This window comes from Mus caroli, unplaced genomic scaffold (genome assembly GCF_978045245.1).
Source record: "Mus caroli unplaced genomic scaffold, Mus_caroli_1 scaffold_2, whole genome shotgun sequence".
In the NCBI taxonomy this organism is placed as follows: Eukaryota; Metazoa; Chordata; class Mammalia; order Rodentia; family Muridae; genus Mus; species Mus caroli.
Genome location: NW_028227257.1, coordinates 6,352,339 through 6,374,749, shown reverse-complemented (window position 1 = coordinate 6,374,749; position 22,411 = coordinate 6,352,339). Strand labels below are relative to the sequence as shown.

Sequence of the window (22,411 nt, the reverse complement as noted above, 5' to 3'; positions counted from 1 at the left end):
CTAAAGGTGAGCCTTGCTCTATGCCAAAGAAAGAGCTATGATATATATATTTTTTTTTCTAGTTAAATGAGTATTGTTTCTGCCAATTCATCTTTCCGCAGCACTAAGATCCTCGGGTTGACTTTAGAATTCATTGAAAGCATCGTGGTAGCTTTAAATGTCATGGAAAATTCATTGGCATTTAAAAAAAATTATACAATTCATTTTAGTGCTTAAAATCATAGTATCAGAAATATCAGCCGGGTGTGGTGGTACACGCCTTTAATCAGAGGCAGAGGCAGGCGGATTTCTGAGTTCGAGGCCAGCCTGGTCTACAAAGTGAGTTCCAGGACAGCCAAGACTACACAGAGAAACCCTGTCTCGAAAAACCAAAAAAAAAAAAAAAAAAGAGAGAGAGAGAGAGAGAGAGAGAAATATCGAGGGTGGGTACAACAACTCAAAATCTGACCACCAATGTGTTAACTGGTCTGAGCCCCCGTGGACATACATATCACCTAGAATCTGTCCCTGACTCACGCTGGGCACCTGCCAGGGCCCAGAGATGTGCATCTTCACTCCAAGCTCTGACTCAAGGCTTTGGAAATAGCTGCAGGGTTTTTTTTTTTCCTTCTCTCAAACATTTCTACACATTATCTCAAACTCTGGGAACACTGTGTTGTGTCTGGGAACGTATTTCTAACTGGTTTCTTCCCCCAGTGGCCACAGCACAGAGAGGCACAGCTGCTCACTTATCCATCATGTTAAAGATCATCTCGCAGGTAAGGCCTTGATCTGGGCTCTGGCTCCCCGCTGCTTCTCCTTGGTGGCCCAGAGCCTGCTCCCCAGGGCACTGAGGCTCCCCTGAGGTGGCGCTCTCCAGGGTGGCAACATCTTGGGGAAAAGAGACAGAGAGAGAAGACGTGAGAGAAAGACAAGGCACACAGATGGAGGAACCAGAAAGTATATATTGAAGACAGTCGCTGCTGTTGGAGCCCTGCTGTAGGTACCCCAGAAACACAACCTGATTCTCAAGCTCTGGTGGTCAAGTCTCCCTGCTTCTAGGCAGGGCTCTTTTGTGGGGGCACCGCAGGTACCAAAGACCAGCAGCTTCTCACCCATGAGATGGCTGTGGCATGCTTCTCTTCAGATGTGGGAAGCAAAAATACCACCAGACATGACCCCGGAAGTGGCTCAGCAGGCAAGTACTTGATCCGAGTTTGAGGGGTGAGTGTGTGCAGAGATATGATTGTCATGAAGCCATTTTGATTAAGGTGGCCAACCCCTCCAGTGACCCACCTGTCCCCCATTCTCACTGACTCTCTGGCTGGGGTTAACAGCAGGGGTTGGGGGGATAGGAGATGGGGTCGAGAACACCGCCAGGTTAAAGCAAAGTGGTCCTAAGGGACATACCTTCCTCGTGTCCTGCTTCTCCCTCCGAGGCCTGTGTCCTTGTCACTGGTCTCCTGTCCTTGTTGGGGGCCAACGTCTCATGCTCCGGGTCACACTTCTTTCTGTGTCTCTGCAGGTTACTCTGTGGAAGGTGACACGGGCCCCCAGTGAACATCAGTGTCCCCATGTGCAGTCTGCACAAGGCAACTCAGCAGGGAGAGAGAGGTACTTGTCTGCTGGCCCCGAGTGGGTGCCTGAGGACCCATGTAATGGGAGGAGGGGTCACTCCTGTAAGTCCTGCTCTGATTTCTGCATGTGTGCCCCGTGGCATGCTGCACCCTATGATTCACCACAAGATACATCGGTAATTACGTATATTTTAAAAGGTGGCCTTCAGAAAGACAGTGGGCAAAGTGCACCTTTTAGATTTTGGGCCCCAAACAAAAAACAAACACAAACTAAATGACCTTTTGTGTGTGTGTGTATGTGTGTGTGTGTGTGTGTGTGTGTGTGTGTGTGTGTATAGGTATTTATACCTGGATGAAGGTGTCTCTGGAGGCCAGAAGTGGGCATCAGATACCCTGGAGCTGAAGTAGCGTATGGTTGTGAGCCATCTGATGTGGGTACTGGGAACCAAAGGTAGGTCCTTTACAAAGTAACACATGCTCTTCACTGCCGAGTATATATATATATGTATATGTGTATACTATATATATATATATATATATATATATATATATATATGTATATATGTATATATATGTGTGTGTATGTATGTATGTATGTATGTATATATATGTGTATATACACACACACACACACACACACATATATGTGTGTGTGTGTGTGTGCACTGCTGTTTTGCCTGCTTGTATGTCTGTCAAAGTGCCAGGTCCCCTGGAATTGGAAATACAGCCAGGTGTGAGCTGCTATGTAGGTGGTGAGAATTGAACTCTGGTCCTCTGAAAGGATAGACAGTGCTCTTAACCACTGAGCCGTCCCCTCACCCCGCCAGTGATTTTTTTTAAAGGGTAACCTCCCTCTTATAACTAAGTCTAGCCAAAAGCTAGCTTGTTTTAATTTTTAAAATAAGAGCCATCAAAGAGAAGACAAAGGTAAACTTAACCTTCCCACGATGCTTACACTCAGTAAAACGAGGCCTACCAGTGAACTAGAAACTCAGTGCCCCATCGATTTCTAGGCTATGGGGGCCTCTCACCTGGCTGCTCTCCTGTACTATGTCCTAAGTGCAGGACATAGGCCTCGTGTTTGAACCACACCAGGACTCAGAAAGGACGGCTGGGCGTGGTGATGGATCATGTCTGTAAACCCAGCTAAGCGGGAGCCAGAACTAAGACAGTCAGGTGTAAGAGACAGAACCCATTTTGGCTGAATGGGCTTGCTAGCCCAGTTTAGGTTCGAGTTCATGCTTTGCACAAAAGGACTTGCCCTGCTCCTTGCCGTGAGAGCGTGGAATGCCTTCTTTGCTTAATTTTTTTTTTTTCTTTTTCCCATTGCCTGGGTCACATGTACTGCCTCTCTTCCTTAAAGCCATGCTGCCCTAACTTGGTATCTGTCTTAGGGTTTCTATTGCTGCCATCCATAACATGACCAAAAGCAACTTGGGGAACTTTGCTGGGATGTCCTTGAGGGGGACACTGAGGTCATTCTTTCCCCCAACAGATTCGTTCGTAAGTGGCCTACCCATGTCTGCTGTGACGCCGTAGCAGACGCTGCCTGAGAAGACGTGAGTTCTCACACTGCTGACGGAGAAAATGTGCGGGTCCCGGTTTTGCATAGTAGCTTGTTTTCAGTCGTGTACATGGTGTGTTCAGGACTCCTCTGAGCACCCGAGACAAGCCATAGGCTGCTTCCCCAAGCAATGTAGGAAGCAGCGACTGACCTGCCTGCCATGAATAAAGATTAGGGCTGGGAACCCCTGATGTATATGCTGAGTTAATACACACAAATACAGGCCTGCCAGCCTCCGAAAGGATCACGCCAAGGATGCTAAGTGCGGCATATTTAGACTCTTCAGGACACAGAGACAGTGGTACGTGACAAATCTCTGAGCTGGGATAGAAGGAACCTCGGAGATGTCACCTGGGTCAGCACTAGGGCCACCACTGCTGGCGGTGACATTCAGATACGGAGACAAACTGATGTGTGTGCTCGTAAGCAGATAACCTGTGAATATGCTTAGGTTGACAGATTGGGACAAATCAGGGCACACTTGCCTGCAGTCTCCCACCCCTCACCAGCATCCTGCCAGGGAGCAAGGATGTGCATCTGGACCAGGCTCCTGGTGCCAGGACTCCAGAGAAAGATCCCAGATCAGGCAGTGGCTTAAGTTGCTGATCTATAGCCCTAGTTGATCTTGAAACTCCTTGCTGCCACAGAGAAAGACACCCTACAGAGAGCCTGACACTAAAGGACCAGCAGTGTGCGTTTGGGACACCTATTAGACATGCCCCTCCCCTCTACATTAGAGAAACCTGGCCAAAGGCTCCTATTGTAAAAGCCCCTCTTTCTCTGAGACCTATAAAGGGCCCTACTCTTCCTTATCAGATCCCATGCTGCTGTCTGTCTGACCATGGTTTGCTGCTATCTGTCTGACCATGGTTTGCTGCTGTCTGTCTGACCAGGGCATGCTGCTGTCTGTCTGACCATGGTGTGCTGCTGTCTGTCTGTCTGACCATGGCGTTGATGACTCTTTTACCAGAACTTCTTATGCAAACTCCGCTCCTGCCTCGCCCTTGAGGCACACACCTGAGACGTTTCTCTTAACCTAAAGCTAAACTGGATTCAAGTACCCAGCTGCACTTTAATGTTTAACAGCCAGAGCCACTCAGCCACCCTGCTCCGCCATTCCAGACTTACCCACTCCGTGACATGATACTTTTTGTTAAGCCCTGGCATTTGGAAGTAATTTGTTATGCAGAAATGGAAAAAGGAATACACCAACTGACAGAATCTAAAATGAATGTGAATCCGTAGCCTGATTTCGCACCCTGGAAACGCCTGGGAATGGAATCCCTCCGTGAAGACATCTCTGTTTAGCTCGCAGACAGTTGTCAACTGTCATACTGTACAAGCCAGGCTGCACCCAGCCTGTGGCACACAAACCTTTACTCCCTACATTTAGGAGGCAGAGGCAGGTGAATCTCTATGAGTTTGAAGCCAGCTTGGTCTACCCAGAAGCTACCGGGGGCTACAGCATGAGTTCCTATTTCAAAAGTCGGAAACAAAGAGCTCGGTTCTCTCGGGAGTCAGAGAACTCCCTGAACGGTTTTCAGCATGTGTGGACAATCTGCCCCAGAGTCCCCCAGAGCTGGACCTGATGGATCAGCAGTTGTACCAAAATGAAAGAGGTTAGAAACAGAAAGAATCCTAATCAGTAACCATGGGGTTCTTTTATACCCCACAAAGAACATCACTGGCAGGCCACGTGAGCCTGGCCTGGCGGTCATCCCAGCTCCTCCGGAGGCTACTCCAGCACAAGTTTAAGGCCAGGATGGACAATTTAGCTAGAGCTGGTCTCAAAATAAAAGATAGGGGGCCCGGTGCAGTGCTTGCCTGGTACGGTACCTGGTTCGGGTTCTATCCCCCAAAGGCTGTGTGTATGGGGTTCCCTTTGGCCCTTGGAGGGAGAGTGTGGATTTATAAAATGAGTGAGTTTTCCCCATCCAAAGACTAGCAGAAACCGTCCGCAGAGGAGGTGGTCACTGTTTGAAGTCCTGGCAGCCTCTGAGGCCGATGGATGCTTACCCAGCGGGAGAAACGTTTATCACACTTGAGGCACAGGTGCAGATTGGGGACGAAGTTCGGGTCATGGTACTTCCTCAGGTGCACAGTCAGTAGTTGCTTCTGTTGGAAGTGCTTGTTGCAGGCCAGGCAGGAGAAGGGCTTCTCTCCTGTGTGCATGCGCATGTGTGCCTTCAAGCATCGCTCCTGCGGGAGAGCGGGGACATAGCTGACATAGGGTGGAAGAGTTCCTTAGAACCATCTGTCATTATCATGCGTCCCCCCTCAGGAGTGCTGTGGCCCTCCTCAGAGCCAGGTCCTGCTGCACACAAGGGGTCAGGGTCATCTTTCCCTACACATGCATTCGAAGCCAGCCTGGTTTACAAGAGACCCACTTAGGAAACCCCCAAAAAAGTTCTCTATGGTCCATACTTTGAAGATTTGTTTTATTTCCTAATTCTTTATCAATCAATTAATTTGTATTATTGTGTGTGAGTGTGTATGTGTGTGCACATAGACCTGGGTCGGGCTACCAGAGGAGGCTAGAAGAAGGTGTCAGAGCCCCTGAAGCCAGAGTTTTGGGCAACTGGGAGTCACGTAGCCTACACTTGGAAAGACGGAGAGTGGGAAATCCTGCCGCTGGTGTCTGCTGGTGAGACAGTGACCAAGCATCGAGCCACACTGAGATGGCGCCACACACTGCAAGTGCTTTTGTGTATGTGGGTGGGGTGTAGCCGTGATCACTGTGAGAAACCCAAAGCGAGGAACTAACAAACACTCTGAAAAGCTAAAAGAAAATCAGCACATTTAGAACTAACTCCTCATCCTAAGGTTCCAGTGCCGGCTGGGCTGGAGGGTTTGGGGCTCCATACTTTTCCTGATGGGTCTGAAACCCTCTTCAGGGAACTCAAGAGAAGCCTGCCTCTGTTCTCCCTGATCTGTGGGGTGTTTGTTCAGTATATGAGAACCCAGGAGTGCAGACATGCTAAAAAAAAAAAGACTCAGAGGGAGCTGGGGGCCTGGGGAGCTGGGGGCAGGGGGGTTGGGGAGCCGGGGGGCTGGGGAGCTGGGGTGCAGGGGGTCTGGGGAGCTGGGGGGTGGGGGTCTGGGGAGCTGAGGGGCTGGGGAGCTGAGGGGCTGGGGGGCTGCGGAGCTGGGGAGCTGGGGGCTGAGGAGCTGGGGGCTGGGGAGCTGGGGGGCTGGGGGGCTGGGGGGCTGGGGGGCTGGGGAGCTGGCTCAGTGGATATAATGCTTCACTGTAGTTCTGTGATTAAATTAGCTGGATAGAGAGTCCCAAGTCCCTGTCTCTTTCCTCCCAGAGCTGAGGTTACAGGGACACATCATCCCAGGGGTCTTGGGGATCCAAACACCAGAGTCTCACAGAACTACAGGATCTCGAGTGTATCTCAAAATGTATGGTGGGGAAGTCATGGGAAAGAGACCCAGTGCTGAGCTCTGGACTTGGGCACTGTTCATCCCACAGTCAGATGAGAGCCTGCTTCCTAGATATCGTGTGATGTGACTGGGAGACTCAAAGGCCAGAGAGCTGCCAAGTTCAGCGCAGCGATGGCAACATTTCCAAATTCTGAACTCTAGTTTTCTTTTGAGAGGTAAAGTTTTATCGATGGCAACAGGAGTCCCCTGAACTTCTCACTGTGCCGTCCAGTTGTCAAGAAAATGGCGCCCGAGTGCTTATCACTGCGTGCAGAGTCTGTCTGCCGAGGACTTGTTCAATATGAAAGCGGCAACTGTGAAAAAGTGGGTAGAGGGCTGGAGAGATGGCTCAGCGGTTCAGAGCACTGACTTCTCTTCCAGAGGTCCTGAGTTCAAATCCCAGCAACTACATGGTGACTTACAACCATCTGTAATGGGATCTGATGCCCTCTTCTCGTGTGTCTGAAGACAGTGTTCTCAAAATAAATAAATAAATAAATAAATAAATAAATAAATAAATAAATAAATAAATAAAATCTTTAAAAAAAAATAAAGAAAAGGTAGGTAGAGCTGGCAACTCAAATTTTCCCACTCCCTGGGCTGCAGAAGGCAGGGGAGGTGCTGGTCACAGCCTCTTTCTCCCCCCACAGGACATTACAGACTGTTGGCTCAAGATTTACTAAGGTAACAACCTTGAGAGCATCGCTGAGGACATTTGACGTTATTCATCATTGTGTGTGTATGGTGTGTGGGAGCAGCTCATGTGTGGAGTCAGAGGATATCTCTGTGGAGTTGGCTCTCCCTTTCCACCCTTGCTTGGGTTTGGGGACTGGAACCCAGGACATCAAGCTTGCTGGCATACCTCACTGGCTGAGGGGGCACTTACTTGCCGAGCCATCTCACGGCCCTTCAGACATTCTTGAGTGACATGCCCTTTGATTTGGCTTCCAGGCATGAAGGACCACATCCATGCCCAGTCTGATCTTGTAGGGTGTCAATGCCAGAGTTAGGGCAAAGACACACCACCGCCCTGACAGCAGATACCCACTAGGGAGAAGGTAGACCACTCTGGCACCTTTTGGATGCTGTCCTGGCTTGTGTGGGGGCCTGAGTGTGGTGAGGATTTCAGCCCTCTCTGCAGCTCCAGCTGATGGCCTGTGGTGTGTGTGTGTGTGTCTGTGTGTCTCTGTGTGTGTGCATGTGCGTGAGTGTGTGTGTAGGTGCGTGTGCATGTGCATATGTGTGTATGTGTGTGTGTATGTGTAGGTGTGTGTGTGCATGTGCGTGTGCATGTGCATATGTGTGTATGTGTGTGTATGTGTAGGTGTGTGTGTGCATGTGCATATGTGTGTATGTGTGTGTGAGTGTGTGTGTCTGTGTGTCTCTGTGTGTGTGCATGTGTGTGTGTGTGTGTGAGTGTGTGTGTCTGTGTGTCTCTGTGTGTGTGCATGTGTGTGTGTGTGCTCACGGAGCTCTGAAAATACACTGGATTCCCTGGAACTGGCCGACTGCCACCCAACATGGGTGCTGGCATTCAAATTGCAGCCCTCATGGGACTAGCAATCATTCTTAACTCTTGGACTCTTAGAGCTCCCCAGCCTCTAGCTTCCTTCTTTCCATTCTTTTAAAAATTCATTTACTTATATTTTACTTTAATACGTATGAGCGTTTTGCTTGCTTGCACATACATGCACCACGTGTATGTGTACCTGGTGCCCAAGGAAGTCAGACAAGGGCTTCGGATCCCTTGCAACTAGAGTTACTTCACGTTATGGGGAGTTATTAACCACCACGTGGGTTTGCAGGATCAGCAACTGCTCTTAAGAGCGGAAGCGTCTCTGCAGCCCCTGGCCTCTTCCTTAAGGAGGACTGCTTCCCGGATCTCCCACCCACTCACACACCTGCCTCACACAGCTTGCCTGCATGCGTGCGTGAGCAGTCACGGCGACACGGTACCTGCTTGCACGCGTAATCGCACTGCTTGCACTTGAACTTCTTCTCGTTCTTGTGGGTCCTCTGGTGCTGAATGAGGGCATAGCGCTCATGGAAGCCGGCGGGACAGTATCGGCACTTCATCTCCTCTGGGCTATGGCTGTGCAGGTTACGCAGATGGACACCTGTGAGAACCGCAGGAGACGCCGCCGCTGACCTGTGGCTCCACGGGTGCTCAGGGACTTCTCTGGTGTGGTGGGAAGTTCTGGGCACTACAGGATGTCTTCAGCACCTCAGGGCTCCCCCACCACACTAGCTCGCCTCCCTCAGAGATGGCAGACTGCCTGCGTACTCCAATGGCATAAACGTCCCCGTGAGCACCACTGCTGTGAAGGAGCTAAGCAGAGGGCTCAGTCTAAGATCTGTTCAAAGCTACAGAGTCAGCCATGAGTGTTGAGAACCCTAGCACCTTGTAGGGGGTTTGAACCAGGGCTGAGGGGGTCTTCTGTAACAACCATGACTGTTGTCCTGCTGGGGGTCTAACCCCCCTTGTCCCATGACCTGAGCAATGTTAAGTTCCCTATAGGAAGCTCTTTATGCGGCTAACCCTCAGGCCTGGTGTGCACGTGGTACTGTATGATGCTGATCAAAGGACACACCAGTATCCTGGAGGAGCAGCCTGTACCCCATATTAGACTCAGAGATGGCAGACCACCTTATTCTTAGGAGAGCCAGGATCTCCACAGCACCCCTGCAGGGGCTGCAGAGGTTGCCTCTGGCCTGTGACAGACAGGCTGTTCTTGGCTACTGGCTAGCTGTCCTTTGGTCCTAACAGACCGCAGTGGGCAGCGCTTCATGGTACTTCAGGAACCACAGAAGCATGGCAGAGTATTTCAGCTGCTAGGTGAGATTGGGCAAACAATTGAATATTTCTAAAATCTCTGGAATTTTCCAAGGCAACTGGTTGGACTTTTATTTTTGCAGACACTTTTACTGTCTCTCTTGTAACATAATTTTGGAGAGAGAGATGGAGGAGGGAGGAAGGGAGGGAGGAGGGGAGAGGGAGGGGGAAGGGAGGGAGGAGGAAGAAAGGGAGGGAGGAGGAAGAAAGGGAGGGAGGAGGAAGAAAGGGAGGGAGGAGGAAGAAAGGGAGGGAGGAGTAGGGAGGTCACAGAGATCTAAGGGCTCCCTCTGCCAACTCTCTGCCCTTGATAGCTCCTTGCCCTAAATAAATTCAGCCCTCCGTAACTCCCTGCCCTCCAAACTCCCTGTCCACACCATCTCCCTCCTTCTATACCAAAGGCTGCCCTCCCCTCTCTGCAGGCTCCCAAGTGCAAGCACAGAGTCACTCCTGCAGGTCTCCTCCAGAAAGTCCTGTGTCACAAGGGCTCCCCACAGGAGAAGGCAGACTTTGTATCTTACTGAAGGCTGCCTCTTACTGAAGCAAGTTTCTCAGGGAGAACCCTGTCTCAGTTTCTCCTCTATACCCTCAGCTCCCAGCAGGGTGTGCAAAGGGCAGGCTGAGGAAGGGACAGGGACAGAGCTGAACTTCGGATGCAGTTGCACAGTTGCCTTGTGACACTCAGATCATCAGGACCGCTGTCCCTAGCAGAAAAAGTCTCCGTGTCTCCCAAGTCTCAGTGTCCTTACCTGTAAGAGCAAGTTCAACGTGAGATAAAACAACACCCGCGGATTTGATCAAACCTTCTGTGGACCTGCCCGTGGCAGGACTAGGCTGGCCAGCTTCTGAACCGCACTTACTAAGATCAGCCACCAGAGGGTGCTACAGGACCTCTGTAAAAACATCTCTAGAAAAGTTTTCCAGGCCCTACAGGAGTCGGAAGGCTGGCTCTGCAGATTTTCAGACTGAGGGGACAGGTTAGAGGGGACACTCACGCAGGTCATTCTTCCTCGCGATGATGGTGGCACAGTGGGGACACTCGTATTTGGGCACATTCTCTCCGTGCTTCTGTGCCATATGGATTTTCATGGTCCCTCTCTGGGTGAACCGGACGTGACAGGTGGGGCATTCATACGGCTTCTCACCTGTCACACAAACAGCAAGCAACTGACTCTCTGGAGTACGGCTTCCCCGTGAGCCCCGGCCAGTCCCAGGGATGCTGTGCTGGGGCTTCTCTCCCAAGCAGTGCTTTTTTGTAGGCTAAAGCTTTAGCTTCAAAGGTAGGAACAGAAAGGCAAGCCAGCCAGACAGCAGCGTCGCAGGGCCCCAGCTACAGAATTCTCTGACACAGGCGGCCCCTCACCAGCTCGGAGTGGGAGCCTGAGGGTGTCTGTGGAGAGGAGACCGTTCATGCACGGTCTTCAGATGATAAACCAACTGAGCGGGTGCATAGCCCTCACCTGAGTGTGTCCTCATGTGGCGCTTCAGCTTGTAGGAGTCCCTGCTGGCGTAAGCACACTGGCAGCACTGGAAGGGACGCTCACCTGTGTGTGAGCGGATGTGACGCTTCATCTTGCTTGCCTAGGACATGTGGAAGAGGGTTATCGTGATGGGTGGTCAGGGCTCCAGCTGACCAGCTCCATATGAGAGACGAGACGTTGGCATGGCGGCTCATGCCTGCAACTACGGCACTCAGGAAGCTGAGGCAGGAGGATTGTTATAGTCCAGGTCCCATCTGAGGTTATATCAGGAGACCTTGTCTCAGACACCGTTCCCTCTCCACTGCCCCCCAAAATTCCCAGAAAAAAAAAAGCCTAGGTACGATAGCACAGGCCTGCAATTTCTTTTTTTTTTTAAAGATTTATTTATTATTACATCTAAGTACATTGTAGCTATCTTCAGATGCACCAGAAGAGGACTTCAAATCTCATTACGGATGGTTGTGAGCCACCATGTGGTTGCTGGGATTTGAACTCAGGACCTTCAGAAGAGCAGTCGGTGCTCTTAACCACTGAGCCATCTCTCCAGCCCCAGGCCTGCAATTTCAAACTTTGGGGAAGTTAAGGCAGGAGAATTGCTGCAAGTCTGAGAATTCCCTGGGCCATACAGTGATCCCAAGGCTAGCCTGGACTGCAGAGACCATATCTCAAAACAGGAAAAGGAAAAACTTAAGTTAACTAGACCTTAGTATCAGGGTGTCTCATAAAACAGAACTGCCCAATCTGCTGGTGATAAACTTTGTCACTAGCTGTGTGCACAAGGTCCTTTGGGGTTAACGAGCAATGGTTGAGGGACTTTCATGCTAAATGCCACTTCTACAAACGGAAGCAGAGCTCTCTGCTCAGTCAGTGCTGTGTGTGTTTCTATCTTTATTTCCAAGGCCTGGTCCGCTCGCTCACAGCAGTAAAGTTTAAACCACTTGCAAACACGCAATCCGGAAAAGCCTTCTGAAGTGGAAACCTGAACCATTAGCTAATGGAGAGTCACCCGTGAAGCACCCAGAGTTCAGAGTCCTCACCAGTCCTCTGCTAACTGGGTTCAAGACAGACGAACCCCTTGCCACCAAGTGTGGTTCTGTGGGCTACTGGCTTCTTTTAATATATATATATATATATATATATATATATATATATATATATAAAGATTTATTTAATGTATATGAGTACACTGTAGCTGTCTTCAGACACGCCAGAAGAGGGCATCAGATCCCTTTACAGATGGTTGTGAGCCACCATGTGGTTGCTGGAAATTGAACTCAGGACCTCTGGAAAGTCAGCCAGTGCTTTTAACCCCTGAGCCATTTCTTCTGAGACAGGGGCTCACTTTGTAGCTGAGGCTGGCCTCAGACGTGCAGCGAGCAATCCTGCTGCCTTAACTCCCTGAATGGTGGTCCTGCTCTTCTCACTGGGGAGGCAGAGGCAAGGGGGTCTGTGAATCTGAGGTCAGCCTGGTCTACAGAGTGAACTCCAGGCCAGCCAGGGTTACAATGTGAGCGCTGGACTAGCCAGGGCTACATCGAGAGATGCTGCCTCAAACACAAGAGTGGCAAAGAGGGAAGGAAGTGTTAAGCGGCAGAGAGTGAGCTCTCTTAGGCTCTGGAGGCCATTAAGTAGAAGTCACGGGGGACCTCTCATCCCCCGTGACAGCAGGCTTCTCTGATGCCACACCCTCACCGCAAACCCTTCCTGGTGTCTCCTGGGGAACAGGGCCATCAGCTACATTGGGTCAGAGGTTTGGGAAGCAACACCAACCCCGCTTACGCTCAGGAAGGCTCCGTGGAGCTGCTTCTCTGGAGTGCAGGAGGACACCCAGGCCAGGAGACGGCCCCAGTGAAGTAGAAGCTTCCAGATGAAAAACTCAGTTTGGTTTTTTATTTTAAAGGAGAAATAGAGAAGCCAGGCTGTTGTGGTGAGTTCGAGGCCAGCCTGATCTACAAAGTGACTTCTAGGACAGCCAGGGCTACACAGAGATACCCTGTCTCACAACAACAACAACAACAACAAATACCCCAAAGCAAAACCAAAACCAAGACAACAAACAAAAAAACAAAACTAACCAACCAACCAACCAACCAAAACCCCAAAGAACAAGCAGGGGGAGAAATAGTAATAATATGAGGATTGCAGGAAGGAGAGAAAAAGAATTTTTAACACTGTTGTACGGGAGGGTTCGGGGTTCAGCGAGGCACACAGTAGGAGGTCAGGGTGGCAACACAGGGCATCCCTGCTGGCTTCTTGAGGTTAGCAAATGCTCTACCACTGAGCTACATCTCCAGCCCTCTTTCTCCTTTTTATTTTGAGACCATGGGTTTAAGCTCACGATGGAGCCCAAGCAGGCCTTTTAACCTGCCCCCAATGGGGCTCAAGAGAGTGCAGAAGCACAAGAAATTGTTGTGTCTAATCCGCTTCCTTGCTCCTGAGTCAAGGGTAAGGGGGGAAGGGTGCAGCTCGTCACCCTATTTTGATGTTAGCCAGCAAGCACCATCAAATGGTGGTGCTGCACAATGGTCAGCGCCTCACGGGCCATCCCTGAGTTGCACTTGGCACTTGGCAGGATCTCAGAGCCTCGATGTCTCCTTGTCGGACACCTTCTCCCCCCTCACAACCTTTGCCTCAGATAGAAAAGAGCCTTTTAAAAATAGCCATAGCAGAAAGAGGTTCTTGGAATCGAATTCTGACCTGTCTGTGAAATGCCCCAATTTATGAAACACACTTGCGTCATTACTGGGTTTAAACGTTCTCTGTCCCCTTTCGCTTAGTTCCTGTTAGCAGTCTCTGCTTAACCCTCCTGTGCCAGGCTCACGAACAGGACACAGACAGCTTCTTGGAACCTTAGGCATGGTGGAACCTTGGGCACGGGCTGCTAGAAAATGGAACTGACCAGGAGACGCCTGCCACACACGGCCTTTGTCTTTCTGAGAGAACTGATGGGAGGCCGCACCAGCTACTCAGGAAGCTGAGGTAGGAGGATTTCAAGTTCGAGGCCTGCTGGGGGCTGCAGAGTGAGTTCAAAGCCAGCCTGAGCCACTTCCTGAGACCCTGTCTTAGAATAAAAGACGTAGCTGAGGCCACAGCTCAGAGGTAGAGCTGTTCAAGGCCCTAGGTCCAAACCCTGGTACCACATACAACACACACACATGCACGTGAACACACAAACCACACCTGTTTGCCACGAGCAGAGCACGCAGCTAAACTCCATCGAATCAGTGATCGTGCAGCGCACGTGCACAGGGTTATATCTTCACGCCAGTAGCTCTGTCTGTCAAGGTGGTGTTGAGGCACAGCTCAAAAGCTTGAGGCCCAATTTCCAAGTCCTGTGCTAGAGGAGGCATTCTGATTCGTGACCCCAACTGTGACATAAGATCCTGGAGAGACCTTTTCAGCAAGTCTGAGAGCTCTCTCCTTAGTGTCTACATTTTCATCTTGTGCATATGAGTGCTCTGTCTGCCCATATGTCCGTGCACCACATACATGTCTGGGACCCAGAAGCCAGAGAGGGCATAGGACCCGTAGGAACTGGCTACAGTTCACTGTTACAGACATCTGGTTGTCAGCAACCATGTGGGCACTGGGAACCAAACCCAGGTCCTCTGCAAGAGCAGCCAGTCCTCGTAACGGCTGACCAGCTCTTCAGCCCCTGCAGCTAAGAGCACGCAAAACCCTGCAGAGGACCCAGGTTCTATTTCCGGCACTCCTGTCAGGTGGCTTCCAACAGCTACAACTCCAGCTGCAGAGACTCGGCTCTCTCTCTCTCTCTTTTATGCCACCCTCAGTGACCTGCATTCCATCCACAACAGAAATACAGACAGATAAATCTTGTTTGAGAGGAAGCAAGATGACTTGGCTGGTAAAAGCACTCGCTGCCAACCAAGGTCTGAGCTTAATCCTCAAGAAAGAGAGAACGGACTCCATCAAATTGTCTTCTGATGTTCACTGTGTAGGTCAGGCTGACCTTGAACTCACAGCAATCCTCCTGCCACAGTGCTGGGATTGTTAAGTATGAGTCACGATACTGGGCATTAGCTAGATGGTAATGACTGTAGCTTCTATCATAGACTTCAAAATGTGTCTTTGGTGAATGGCTGGGTAACACGTTAGTGTCCCTCAGGGTGTACGGCGCTGCCTGAGCAACGATTTCTCGCTATGGTACAGGGCTGGCCGCAAGGGAGCTCACCTCAACGCTGGCGTACTTGCACAGGGAGCACTTGAAGGGCTTCTCATAAGTGTGTTTGTAACGCCGGTGCCGGACGAGTTCTCCGCTGGTGACAAACGCCATGTCGCAGTCCCTGCACTTGTGGGGCCTGGTTCCTGGAAAAATCACACGGTTCACACTTTTTAAACACGACTTAACTGCGAAACTTCCAGTGACTTTCTAGTTTTGAAATGGCAGTCTGAAAGGCTTCAGCAATTAAGAAGTTCTTTGAACTATAAATACCATAGATGTACGGAGACAGAAGTGTGGGTAACAGTCAGTGCTTTTAGCTGAAACTCAAGAAGGCGTTGGGGGTGGGGGTGGGGGTGGGGGAAAAACTAAGCTGGGGATGGTGCGGCAGGCTTGTAACCCCAGTGCTCAGAAGGCTAAGGCAGGGGGACTGGTGGTTAGACATCAGCCTGCGCTACAAGCACGAGAGACCCCTAGTTCCAAAACAAAACAGAAAAAAAAAAACCCAAGCAAAACTAAACACCCCCCTTCCTGCTGGAGAGTGAGACCCAAATGCTTCAGGGATGCTAAGGATGAGGTTTAATTAATAAATTGGTATTAAAAACCAGAACCAGAGCTGGGTGTGGTGGCGCTCGCCTTTAATCCCAGCACTCGGGAGGCAGAGGCAGGTGGATTTCTGAGTTCAAGGTCAGCCTGGTCTACAAAGTGAGTTCCAGGACAGCCAGGGCTACACAGAGAAACCCTGTCTCGAAAAACAAACAAACAAAACAATAAAAAACCACAAAACCCAGAACCAACAACGATAAGAAATCGACAGATGGATTGGTGGGCTGGGCTGGTCCCTAAAACAATCATTCATCTTGCTCAGGGAACTGAGACTGAAGGATCACAAGTTCCAAGCTCGCTAGGGCAACTCAGACCTCTGAAAATAAAAAGGAAAGGTCTGGGGAGATGGCCAGCGGGGCCGCACCTGCCTACCATGCTTGAGACCCCTCGGTTAGTCCTCAATGCGAAGGAAAGTGAGTGGAGCAGACGCTGAGAGGATACGGACAAAAAACTGTTTAACTCACGAACTGAAGGGAAAATTATTTAAATGGTTGAGTTGCTGCTTCTGCAATTTTTTTTTTTTTTCTGTGCTGAGGATGGAACCTGGGACCTTTCCCTTCATGGGCTGGGCAAGTTCCTTCCTCAGCTTCTGGGATTTTCTCCAGACAGCAAAGCCCCAGGTGAAGAGAGAACTCGCTGGGGCTCCCTGTACCTCCCTGAGATTTATGGTGCGTCTGTGATAAAAGGCCACCCCGGCCAGGCACCTCACCTGTGTGGGTGTTCACATGGTTCCTAAGAAGAGTGACGGTCCGGAAGGCCTTCAGGCACAGGTGACACAGGTGTGGCCTCTCATTGCTGTGAATTTTGATGTGACGATTGAAAGTTGAGAGCTTGGAAGAAGTGAACGGGCAGGTGTCGCACTGAAAGGTCTGAGGTTTTCCTGTAGAGAGAAGACACACACCAGTGTAGCTGCAAAGATCGTCCCTTGAGCAGTCCCTCAGAGGCCGACGTGACTTCCTTAGCCTAGTACTGGTGAGGATTATGAGATGTCTCAAAACCTCAGGACACTCTGTTTTTGATGAAGAACATCTTGTTAAGAAGTACCCAGCTTCTGTTTCCTGCCACAGGGCTGTCCAGGTCCCTAACCCACCCTCCCTGTTGTTAACAATAGACAACAGTGTGCTCCCCTCAACTCCCAACGCCGGTAACTGCAGTTCCAGGGAATCTGATGCCCTCTTCTGGCCACTATGGGAACTGCACACAGGTGGTGCACAGAAATACATTCTTTTGTTTGTTTGTTTGTTTGTTTTTGTTTTTTTTTTCGAGACAGGGTTTCTCTGTGTAGCCCTGGCTGTCCTGGAACTCACTCTGTAGACCAGGCTGGCCTCGAACTCAGAAATTCACCTGCCTCTGCCTCCCAAGTGCTGGGATTAAAGGCGTGCACCACCACGCCCAACTAATACATACATTTTTAACACATAAATTAAAAATAAATCAATCTTAGCCACGCAGCAGTGACTCACACCTCAAATCCCAGCATGCAGGAGGCAGAATCAGGAGGATCTCTGTAAGTTTGAGGTCAGCCTGGCCTACAGAGTGAGTTCCAGGACAGCCAAAGCTACAGAGAGAAACCCTGTCTTGAAATCATGAAACAAACAAACAAAACAACCAGTCTTAATAAACTGTCATTTACAGTGTGGTATAGATCAAGGAGGTCAGAAGACAAAGTCTTCTCCAAGCAGGGAGTCCCAGAAACAAGTCTCCCATAAACATGGACCCAAGTGGGTACCCAAGTTCTCTGTTGGGTAAAATGAAGCTCCCCCCACCCCGTAGCCCCCAATGCCTTCCCAGAATCCTCCACCCAAGCCAGGAGAGCTCTGGGAAACTGGCATGAAGCTGAACAAAGCCACAGCCCACAGCCACAAGTGACTATTTAAATTTGTATCAAAAATAACTAAAAACAAAAACAAAATGTGCCCCTCATTTGAGTGCCGCCAGCCACACACGGATGGTGGCTACACACCTGGAAACATTCCTTTCCTGTATCCCCGATGTTCCCTTTGGCAGAGCCAGGCCATACAGACAAATGAGGACATCCTTTCACAGCCGTGAAGAAGGGATGCAGCCTCAGCTAACACTGCCTGACAAAGCTTGTGGGGAGCTGGCTGAGGGCAGTTTCTAGCTTGTAGGGGATCATATCTGCTGTTTGAAGACACTAAACTTGCTGACAATAACCATAGGAGACTCCCAGGAGCAGCCAAGGCTGGGAAGGTGTTTCTCCACAGAGGACACATAGGTGGCCAATACATGCTTGGAAAAACACCCATTAGAAAGACGTACATGAAAGTAGCAAGATTCCCCTCCACACCTGGGACCAGACCAGCAGAACGTGGTCAGGCTGTGGGGACAGGAGCCTCGGACATTGCAGGTGGCTGTGGAGATTGTTTGGCAGTTTCTCAGAAAGCTAAGCATGGAGCTGGAGAGAGAGTGTGGAAGAGTGCTTTCTAAGCAAGCACGAGGACCTGAGTTCAAATCCCCAGCACCCATGTAAGAAGCCAGGCATGGTCATGCATGCCTTTACTCTAGTGCTGTGGGAATTGGAGACAGAAGGAGCTGGGGTTTGCTGGCCTCCAGCCTAGTAAGAGAGGCATGGTTCCAAGAGAGTAAGTAAGGTAGAGAGTGATAGAGCAGAATAGTCTAAGGCCTCTCCCTGTGGGGTCTCCACATGCACTCATGGGCATGCACACACACAGGCACACGCACACACACGCGAGTTAAACATGGGACAAAGAAATAATCCATCAATTCCACTGCATATGTCCAGTCCCCGAAACTACAGTACATAACTAGCCATAGCAAAACCATTCATAACAGCCAAAGGGTAGGAACCACCTCAACATCCAGCAAAGGAGGGATGAATAAGTAACTGTGGTATGTCCATACAGTAGAATATTAGGCAGCTGTGAAAAAGAAAATGCTCATATATGCTACCGTATGGATGAACCCTGGAACTATACTAAGCAAAAGAATAAAGAGCCAGAGAGCACATGGTTGAAAAGTATTATTATGGACATATGAGTCCAAACGTCCATATTAAAAAAAAAAGTATACTGCTGGTTCCCAGGGCGTGGAGGCCAGGGATGGAAAGTACGAAGGTGGAAGAGACAGGGTGATAAAAATGCTTTGGAATTAGCGTGCTAATGGTTGCATAGGATTGCAACTATATTAAAAACTGAAAAAAATAAGCTAGGAGGGAGATTTGGGGCTTCAGCCTCTTGACTGACTGTTCTGTGTCATTACCATAAGGCAAAGCGTCAAATTCTCCACCGCCAGAGGCAAAATCTACAGGGGGGCTCTGACCACGGACAGGGGATTGAAAACCTACAGGGGGGCTCTGACCACGGACAGGGGATTGAAAACCTACAGGGGGGCTCTGACCACGGACAGGGGATTGAAGCGCTGCAACGCTGGCTGGTCCCCTTATAAACCGAGTCGCCTCCTTCCCTACCCTGGCCATTGGCTACTCGAGGAGAAAGGTGGCTTTTAGTGGTGTATTTTGCTTGTTTGTTCGTTTTTGTTTGTTTGTTTGTTTGTTTTTTATTCTGGCTGGACTGGGGAAGGAATCCAGGGTCTCATGCATGCTGAGAAAGCGCTGAGCCACTGAGCCACTTCCCAGTCAGAGAGAACTTTTTAAAAGTCACCTAGAAATTGAGATAATAGGATAGAATGTCTCCATTTAAATAAGTGAGAAATTACTTTGAAAGAGCAGCCTACTAAACCACCGTGAGAGTCAAACGTTTCCTGTGGGCTGCTAGGATGCTGTCTATTGCAATATGAGAGTGGGGCCTCCACAGAGCCTCGCCGGCCCCTCCCTATCTCTGAGTGCCCACCACTAAGATTCCCTAACAGGGCTGCCGACGTCCATGCACACATGAAGGTCAGTCACTGCTCCTGCTGTCTTGACCCTCCATCCCAGACCCTAGCCTGGCTTCGTTCCACACAGTAGTCTCCAGCCTGGCTCGCCTTCCTGGCCTTCAGTCTGATTCTGTCTTTCTTTCTGACCCCCTCTTTTGCTGGTCCTCTTTTCTAGCCTTCTACAGGAAGGACGCTCTGGTCTTATTCCCTAAGCCCCAGCTCTTGTACAGAGCTTGCTGCCCTGGTCTGTAATTACCTCACTGAACACTCACAAGGAATTTCAAGCCAGAAAGCAGAGGCTGGGGCCCGGCCTGAGATTTATGTGTGTAATGTTTAAATGTCTGAGTGTAAAATAAAATTTAAAAAAAAAAAGAAAAACACTTTGGGATTTGATTTACAATACAGAGCATCAGTTTAAAATTTCTTCCACTTCCTGATGTTCTGAAAGAAACTTTTAGAAGTCAACACTTCAGACTTCAATAATTGCTACCCTCCCAGGAGAGAAACAAGGGCTTCCCAGTGTGTCTTGGGGATGGCCAGCCTACCCTTGGTCTGCCTCCGCGCTTTTGGTTTTGCGGCTTTGGCTCTCGGCACACTTGTCTGCTCTGCCGCTGGTGGATCTTGCTGTTCTTCTAGGCTTAGATGGGAAATGGTCAGAACAATTTCGTCTTTTCCCTCTTTTGGTTTCATTTCCAGAAGGAGGAATCTCTCTTCTTTCTTGTCTGTCTCTCCCTGGGGTGGGAGCTGGTCCTTTTCATCTTCTTCGGGCTAATAAGTCAAAATGAGCAAGCGGAGGCAACGCTGTTAGTTACAGTTTGATAAAATTCTTCATTCTGGCAAGCTACGCAGCACAGAAGGGGACGCCGGCATGTGAGACCACGTATGGGCATCAAACGCTTGCTAGAAAGCTATCGGTGACTCAGCATCTGGGGTTCTGTGGGGACTCTGTCTTTGTTGGTGGTGGTTTTTTGTTTGTTTGTTTTGTTTTTGCTTTTTTTTTTTTTTCGGGGAGTGGGGGCAGGGTCTCAGGTAGTTGAGCCAGTCTCAAACTCACCATGTACCTGAGAATGAGCCTAAACATCTAATCCTCCTGCCTCCACCTCCTGAATTCGAGAATCGCAGGGTACCACCAAGCCAGGGTTATAAGGTGCTAGGGTTGAAACCCAGGCTTTGTGCATGCCAGGCAAGCACCAACTGAACTACATCTCCAGGCCATAATACTTCTTTTTTAAAAACACAATGTACCTTATGTTAATAGCATCATTTCCTGCAACTTTTTAAAAGCCTCTAAACACACACATATTTATGTGTATTTATATATGGTAAGACATGTATATGTAATGTGTATATATATATGTATATATATACATATATATATACACACATATATACATACATACACACACACATATATATATGGCAAGGTCTTGTTATTTTACTGTATTTTATTTTCCAACTTCAAATATGTCGTCTATACATAATATCGCCCAAAGCTTCAATCTAAGAAAACTCAGTTTTCGCTTTCTCTATTCCACAAGGCATCAGTGTGTAAGAACGACGCACCGTACCTTCTTCAGGGCTGTGCTTTCGTCCAAGTCTGGTGTTAACTCTTGGTTCTCCTCGGCCATTAGCACGTTCTCTCTCAGCAGGTGAAAATGTATCAGCTCCAGCTCCTCTGGTGGGTACAGCTCTTCCGGGATGCTGACCGTCACACAATGCTGAAGGTTGAGCTGGGGCTCTGGGTCGAGCCACAGCACGGATGGCAACTGCAGTATGCCTTCCGCCTCTGGTACCGTCCCTGAAAGCTCGTCGGAGTGTGGCACGCTCAGCCATCCCAGCCCCTGTAGGTGCACATCCTGGGACTCCAGGTGCATGGTTTGCAGGGTCAGGATCCGCCTATCGCTCTCCACCGGGGCCCTGGCCTCCAGAAGCAGACAGCTGTTCTCGGTCTCCACCTCCTCGACAGCTCCCTCCTGGGCGTCCACTCTTTGTACCCCGTCCTCCTCTTTCTCCTCCTCTAGGTCTCCAGGCTTCAACTTCTGCTCTTTGATCTGGGTGAAGTGCCCAGAAGGGACAGGGACCTCAGCGGCAGCCATGGTGACGACCCCTGATGGACAAAGAGCGTGCAATCTTTATGGGGTGCAGAGGTGCTGGGGCCTAGTAGACATGGGCTTTGATCAAGGTGCACAAAATGGGATCAACATTCCAGGCCAGTTTGGACTCGGTAGTGAGTCCGTGTCTCAACCCCACACCCATACCCTGCAAAAATCTCTAACGGGACTTAGGTGATATTCCAACATTCTAAGTCCCGGGCTGGGCTCGGGATGGTGAAGGATGGTAGTTTGCGTTGGCATGGTTCAGGGCTGAGCAAAACCGGGGTCAGCCCCCCAACTCTGTGGGACACGCGAGGTTTTTAGGGCAGAGCAACCTCTCTTTGGCCTCGTGGCGCTTGGCAGCCATGTGCACACGGCCCACCAACCTCCATGCCTGCCTCCTAAGCTCGGCGCCCCGCCCGTCCTGTCCCGCCCAGCCTCACCCCACCCATGCCCATGCTCCCTGGTGCTCCCCAGGAGGCAGAGGCACTCCAGGACCTCACCACAGAGGCAGGGCCTGGACTGTTGACCGCGTGGCCGCCACCTTGTCACCTCGTGCTAAGTTGCTCTTCGTGCAGCAGCTGCTGCCACCACCTCCCTCTACGAGAGCCCTGCGCAGGTGCTGGCGGGAAAGGGGTGGAGCCAAGGAGAGGAAGATGGTGGAGATGGAGGAGTGGAGTAAGGGTCCCAGGACCCCAAGAGGGCGCTGGAGTCCTCGGGGGGAATGATGGACAGAGAAGAAAAGATGGAATCCTGGGAGTGGGTGGAGTCCTGAAGGATGAGGGACAGAGTTGTGGAGTCTTGGGGGGTGGGGCAC

The 22,411-nt window shown here is 50.2% G+C and overlaps 1 protein-coding gene and 1 long non-coding RNA gene across 2 annotated transcripts in view; one reads left to right on the top strand and one right to left on the bottom strand.

Annotated features, from left to right (window-relative positions):
• Positions 1 to 724: 724 nt before the first annotated feature.
• Ctcfl (CCCTC-binding factor like) lies at positions 725 to 21,597 on the bottom strand. Its single transcript, XM_021156086.3, has 10 exons — positions 21,070 to 21,597; positions 20,047 to 20,269; positions 16,356 to 16,526; positions 15,053 to 15,186; positions 10,840 to 10,960; positions 10,375 to 10,524; positions 8,503 to 8,663; positions 5,137 to 5,319; positions 1,390 to 1,510; positions 725 to 870 (listed from the first exon to the last, which is right to left on the bottom strand). Exons 1-10 carry the CDS (start codon positions 21,595 to 21,597, stop codon positions 725 to 727), a joined length of 1,938 nt encoding a protein of 645 aa, XP_021011745.1.
• LOC115030377 (uncharacterized) overlaps positions 13,624 to 22,411 on the top strand; it is a 28,153-nt gene continuing 19,365 nt past the window's right edge. Inside the window, exon 1 of the long non-coding RNA XR_015045648.1 lies at positions 13,624 to 13,839. This is a non-coding gene — a long non-coding RNA (uncharacterized LOC115030377). The remainder of the gene's footprint in view (positions 13,840 to 22,411) is intronic.

Coding starts and splice junctions, on each gene's coding strand:
- Ctcfl (XM_021156086.3), bottom strand. CDS start 21,597: ATGGCTGCCGCTGAGGTCCCTGTCCCTTCTGGGCACTTCACCCAGATC. Junction 15,187..16,355: donor CCATGTGAACACCCACACAG/GTGAGGTGCCTG, acceptor TGATTTTTCCAG/GAACCAGGCCCCACAAGTGC. Junction 1,511..5,136: donor ATAAACGTTTCTCCCGCTGG/GTAAGCATCCAT, acceptor CACCTTCCACAG/AGTAACCTGCAGAGACACAG.